Source organism: Lolium perenne, chromosome 2, assembly GCF_019359855.2.
Source record: "Lolium perenne isolate Kyuss_39 chromosome 2, Kyuss_2.0, whole genome shotgun sequence".
NCBI classification, from domain to species: Eukaryota; Viridiplantae; Streptophyta; class Magnoliopsida; order Poales; family Poaceae; genus Lolium; species Lolium perenne.
This window is the reverse complement of record NC_067245.2, coordinates 58,392,981-58,399,493: the sequence shown is the minus strand read 5'-3', so window position 1 is coordinate 58,399,493 and position 6,513 is coordinate 58,392,981. Positions and strand designations below refer to the sequence as shown.

Genomic DNA, 6,513 nt, shown 5'->3' with positions numbered 1-6,513 from the left:
TGTTGTAACCCTTGTTTGCAGTTAATCCAGTTGCCTGGAACTCCATTGAGGAGGATGGCGGTTTTCCCAGTGTTGAGTAGGGTTTGTATCCAGTCACAGAATTTGGGTGGGAAACCCCTGTGTTTTAGTATTTTGATAAGCGATTCCCAATTAATGGAGTCAAAGGCCTTTGCAAAATCTAGTTTGATGGCTACTGTGGGCGCGTTGCGTTTGTGACAGCAGTTTAGGATGTCAGCCGCGTACACAAAGTTTTCGGCAATATTTATTACGAGTATAATATCACTTTTCCTCGGATTTTTTTATTTAAGATCATACAACGTCTCGAAAAATAGGTTCATTTGTTGTCTCTTACGAGTATAGATGTTTTTGATAATTATTACTACTGTATTGGATGCTCCAACCAGGCAACCACTAGTTCACCTAATATATCGAGCTATTAAAGAAGGGACAATATAGTAATTTTCCTTTTACTCCGGTCGTCCTGTATAAAAGGCCTTCTCATAGCAGCGCTCTAAAGCAGGGCCAAGAACTACACCTACATCCACGTATACGTTTGCAGTGAGAAGTTAGCTAAGCTAGAAACATGACGCTCAAACTCCTCGTTGAAGTGAGCCCACAGGAGTTGCTTCAATCTCTTGCCGAGCTGCAAAACCACCTTCTCGGTTACGTCAAGTCCATGTCGCTCAAGTGCGTCGTGGATCTGGGCATCCCGACCGCCATCCACCGCCGCGGCGGCACCGCCACGCTGGCCGACATCGCCACCGACACCAAGGTACATCCGGCCAAACTCGCCGACCTCCAGCGCGTGATGGAACTGCTCAGCGTTTCGGGCATCTTCAGCACCACCGCCTCCGAAGACGGCGGTGCTGTTCTTTACGGGCTAACCACGACGTGCCGCTTCCTCGTCGGCTGGCGCAACTTGTCCCCTATGGTTCCCTTCTTGGCGAACCCTCTGGTAGTTTCGTCCTTCTTCAGCATGCCCGACTGGCTCAGGAGTGAGCCGGCGCCCGCGGGCGCCGGTTCCCTCTTCGAGCTGGCACATGGCTGCTCCCAGTGGGAGATGGGGAGCAAGGACGCCGAATTCAGCAGCGCCCTGAACAACTCCAGGGCTGCTGATAACCAGCTATTCCTCGAGGTCATTATTTTTGACAAGGGCCGCATCTTCCGTGGCATGAACTCGCTCGTCGATGTCGGCGCTGGTAAAGGCGAAGGCACGAAAATCATCGCAGGTGCTTTCCCACGCATCAAGTGCACCGTGATGGACCTTCCTCACATTGTCGGCCAGGACGCCGACGGCACCGGTCATGACAATCTGCAGTTTATCGCCGGTGACATGTTCCAATCTATTCCATCGGCGGATGCTGTCGTTCTCAAGGTATTCATAATAGTACATAATACTTCGTAGATGATTTTTGTGAATACGAGTGATGGCATACTTAGCCCCTCAAAACATAATATTGGTCATCATATTGATCCAGAAACCAAAATGCAGTTCTACATGATTTTTGTGAATACGAGTATCCTACGGACCTACGTACAGTGCTCTCTCTCTTCCATTTGAACTGAAACAGCAAGAAAAACTGTGAATGGGACGGAATATATTTTATTTGATCAGTATGGTGTCTTGGAACCTGATTCCAATGAGCATGACGTTTAAAAAAAATCGAAATGTTATTTAATGTTTTAAAAATCTAAAACATTATACTCCCAATTCTCCCAGTGCTCCCGGTTTTTGAAATATTTGAAAACTGTATTTTTATGTTTCAAAAAACAATATTTTTTCCATGAATACATAAATATGTCATCAATACTCGTCTGAAGTTTTGGTACAAAATATGTTGTATTTTTAGCTACAAAAAAAAACAAATTTACGGTTGTGTATGGGGACAATTTTTGTCAGAAATTTGTCTTTTTACATAGTTTATAATATAACATATTTTCTTTCGAAATTTTTACAGTATATTCAGAAGATTTCTATGTATGTGTAGATTTAAGCTCAATTTTTTAGAACCTCAGAAATATGCTTTTTTTTTTACCGGGAGCACTGGTGCTCATATGCCAAAGTCACTTTTCGTATATTTCATGGATACACAAATATGCAACTCAAGCTTGATTTTGGTCTTCATGTTTGACTTTTTGTGTAACTACAGATTAACGCATGATTCGACAAAAAATACACATACATATATTCTACACATATATATAAGTACTTATGTAATTTCTCCTAAAATTCTTAAAAATGTTAATTAAGATTTATTTCTTTAACATGGGCTCCAGGGTGCCCGAGATCCATTGGGATTTTGTGGTTTTATCTAAGCAATATTATTTGCAATCATCGATAAATAAAAATATATTTTCTTTTGCAAATAAAGTATGACCCTTTTTTGTGGTCGATGGCAACAATTTGTTGTGGTCTCCCTCACATCAATATTATTTGCAATCATCTATTCCATCAATACTTGTGATGTGAGTAAGTCGCCACCCCTATGTGTGTCTCCCTCACGCCACTTGTCGCACTTTGAAAAGTATCTTGGACAGAAGGCTAGGGTGGGTTTGTCTGGATATTTTTGTAGATCTAAATATTTAAATCGTAATATCTTTTGAACAAACCATTAAATTATAATCTGTTTTCACATGCATGTTTGAGATGTTGTGGGTTAGTGTGTAGATTACAGTGGATAGGGCCATAGGGGTGTTTGAGATGTTATGTGGGGTATTCAGGGTTATAGTGTATATACGATAGGTTGGTTTGTCCCCATTTGCTTAATAATTTTACTCTCCACTAACACATGTGGTCTTAGAAATCAGCCGGTAAAATCTTGTAGGTTACAACACTGATGGAACTATGAACCCCCACATCAGTAATACCATTTAATACATGTAATTTACCCATCGCTTATGCGCTTCTAAAATAATATCCGCGCTAATGATTTTTTATCACTAGTCGATATTTTCTCCACGTGTATATTATAGTTGTTTTAAACACACACCATTTTATAATGTAGTGTTTAACTCTCATATTTAATTTAATTATTTATCGTTTTCCTTCATTGTTTTTACCCAAATTGTTCTAGAACGTTTTGCATGATTGGGGACATGACGATTGCGTCAAGATACTTCAACGTTGCAAAGAAGCCATCCCTGCTAGAAATGTTGGAGGGAAGGTGATAATTATAGATATGGTCAGAGGATCAGCTAACGGCGATAGGAAAATCACTGAGATGGAAGCCATACAGAACATGTACATGATGTACACTAATGGGGTGGAACGAGACGAAAGTGAGTGGAAGAGGATTTTTTCTGATGCCGGATTCAGTGATAATTACAAAATCATGCCAGTACTGGGTCCCTATTCAGTAATTGAAATATACCCATGAAAGCTCGACGAACTACAAAACTGATGAACACAAAGTTGTGCATTCATCAACTGCGACGTGCTCATTTATATTTGTGCATGAATTTTATGTATTGTCCATAAGCATGGCCACCTGCTAACATGCACGTGCTGTCATTTTACCGCTATTGTTAATTGTAGTTGTTTGGAATTTGTAAACTGTATTTTATGAAACTATGTATCACGTTGTAATAGATGACTGTTGTTCTCCTTGTTCTATGTTGTGGAAGGAATTTCATACCACAACAACAACGAAAGTGTTACCTGGCACTTCTAAGATATAGTACATTCATATGCCCGGCAAGAAAAGATTTAGAAACAGATGTAGTACCTGCTTGAGTGTTAGCCTACCTAAAACGTATGTGTCAGACTACCTAGAACGTTGTATATTCTGAAACGGCGGTAGTAATTGCTAGATGTTGTGACCGCTCCGGAACCGGTATCATGAGGATTCCAGCGATCCCGCTGAAATCCGCACGATATCGATTCTGAGACGCCCTTCGATACGACGTGCGCGATAAATCACACACGTGATGCCAGAGAAATTAACACGAGCGGTAATATTACAACAGTATTACAATAGAGCCCACAAGAAACATATATTACAACAACGACTCCAACGAGTCAAGATACAAATATACAATACAAAGATCCAACTCATACAGAAGATCGAATACGTCCGAGTACAGATAAGATACAAATTGGACCAAGAGTCTTGAAGATAACCAGCGGCGTCCATAACCCTGCCCAGGCCAAACCAGAAGGGTAACCTTGCTAACATTGTCATCTTGTACCTGTCGAAATCGGGCCATCGGTTGCCGATAAAAAGGGGGGAAACAGAAGAGAAAAAGAAAAGGCGAAAGTAAGTACCAAGTAACGAACTCCGGCACGTACTTAGCGAGACTAGAAATGGCTATACTCGCCAGGCGAATATATCACCGGGGCTATATGCTAGGTTTAGCGGCAACAAAACTATAACCAATAGAGACACGCTACAACATCCGTCTAATCAGAGAAGATAAGAGAGCGCATAAGGTAACAGATAAAATACTACACAAACATAACCCAGCCGATTACATATCCCCTTCAACAAAGCGAAGGGGCAATGTAAAAGGCACTCAATGGTGAACAAATTTTATTAGGTATCGGTTGTAGTAATGCTATATTACTATGCAAGTTATTAGCAGATTATTAGCAACAAGATAACGGTGTAAGTTGTTCTATGATCAAGCTATACAATTCCAAGTCGTCCATAACCCCGGACACGGCTTATCGATAAGATGTACACCCTGCAGGGGTTGCCTAAATGTAATCATACGCATGCTCGACCCACTTACGACAGGTGGACGTCTCACAACAAGACCGTTTCCAGTTCAACAAGAAAGTCTAGGGGGGCCACCCGAGTAAGCTACCTGTGACGAAGTTCTGCCGTACTCCGAGACGGACTCAGGGTTTGCGTTAACGGCTAGGCGTGCAAACCACACGCTTCACTGAACGTTCCGCAGGGTACAGTACAGAATATAAACACCCGGAGGCAACATGAAGTAAACACCCGAAGGCAACAGTAAATAAATCATGGCATACATGGCATAGGCAAATAAAACCAAGGTGGTGGCCCCCTTTTCAACTGACTTGAGAAAAGTAATGGGTGAGGGGGGTCCCGATAATCATCCCCACGTACGGGTCACTACTAGGAAAAGGCCTATAGCTGCGAGGGTTACCGCCGGCGCACCACCTTCTCAATGCGCCGGTGCTATTTACCGTCGGCGCACCACCTTCTCAATGCGCCGGTGCTATCCGGATATAGCAGGCGAACCTGAAATTTTGTGCGCCGGTAGTATTCTAGATTCTCATCTTCATCGCCCAGGTTGGTACGTGATAACCCACAAGTATAGGGGATCGCAGCAGTCTTCGAGGGTAGTATAACCCAATTTATTGATTCGACACAAGGGGAGACAAAAAACACTTGGAAGCCTTAACAGCGGAGTTGTCAATTCAGCTGCACCTAGAAACAGACTTACTCGCAAGAGTTTATCAGTAGTAACAGTTTTATAGCAGTAGCAGTAGTGAAATAACAGCAGCAGAGTAACAAAGACAGCAGTAGTGATTTTAGTAAACAGCAGGATTAAAATACTGTAGGCACGGGGACGGATGACGGGCGTTGCATGGATGAGAGAAACTCATGTAACAATCATAGCAGGGCATTTGCAGATAATAATAAAACGGTGTCCAAGTACAAAGCAATCAATAGGCATGTGTTCCAATTATAGTCGTACGTGCTCGCAATGAGAAACTTGCACAACATCTTTTGTCCTACCAGCCGGTGGCAGCCGGGCCTCAAGGGAAACTACTGGATATTAAGGTACTCCTTTTAATAGAGTACCGGAGCAAAGCATTAACACTCCGTGAACACATGTGATCCTCACATCACTACCATTCCCTCCGGTTGTCCCGATTTCTGTCACTTCGGGGCCATCGGTTCCGGACAGCGACATGTGTATACAACTTGCAGGTAAGACCATAAACAATGAATATCATGATGAAACAATAACATGTTCAGATCTGAGATCATGGCACTCGGGCCCGAGTGACAAGCATTAAGCATAACAAGTTGCAACAATATCATCAAAGTACCAATTACGGACACTAGGCACTATGCCCTAACAATCTTATGCTATTACATGACCAATCTCATCCAATCCCTACCATCCCCTTCGGCCTACAGCGGGGGAATTACTCACTCATGGATGGGGGAAGCATGGCTGGTTGATGAAGAGGCGTCGGTGGTGATGATGGCGATGATCTCCTCCAATTCCCCGTCCCGGCGGAGTGCCAGAACGGAGACTTCTGGCTCCCGCGACGGAGTTTCGCGATGTGGCGGCGTTCTGGAGGCTTTCTGGCGATTTCGACTTCTCTCCGTGCGTTTTTAGGTCGAAGGCATTATATAGTCCGAAGGAGGGCGTCGGAGGCCGGCCGAGGGGGCCACACCATAGGGCCGCGCGGGCCCCCCATAGGCCGCGCCGCCTTATGGTGTGGGGCCCTCGGGCCTCCACCTTATTTGTCCTTCTGGCTCCGTCAGTATTCTGGGAAAATAGGGCCTTCTGCATAAATTCCGAGGA

The 6,513-nt window shown here is 43.5% G+C and overlaps 1 protein-coding gene across 1 annotated transcript; it reads left to right on the top strand.

The window, feature by feature from the left end:
• Positions 1-521: 521 nt before the first annotated feature.
• LOC127322810 (acetylserotonin O-methyltransferase 1) lies at positions 522-3,588 on the top strand. Its single transcript, XM_051351214.2, has 2 exons — positions 522-1,375; positions 3,075-3,588. The coding sequence occupies exons 1-2, from the start codon at positions 584-586 to the stop codon at positions 3,375-3,377; spliced, it is 1,095 nt and encodes a 364-aa protein (XP_051207174.1). The 5' UTR covers positions 522-583; the 3' UTR covers positions 3,378-3,588.
• Positions 3,589-6,513: the final 2,925 nt, after the last annotated feature.

Bases quoted from the DNA above. Each gene is read 5' to 3' on its own strand.
- LOC127322810 (XM_051351214.2), top strand. From the start codon at position 584: ATGACGCTCAAACTCCTCGTTGAAGTGAGCCCACAGGAGTTGCTTCAA. The intron at 1,376-3,074 runs GTATTCATAATA...AAATTGTTCTAG, and splicing joins CGGATGCTGTCGTTCTCAAG to AACGTTTTGCATGATTGGGG.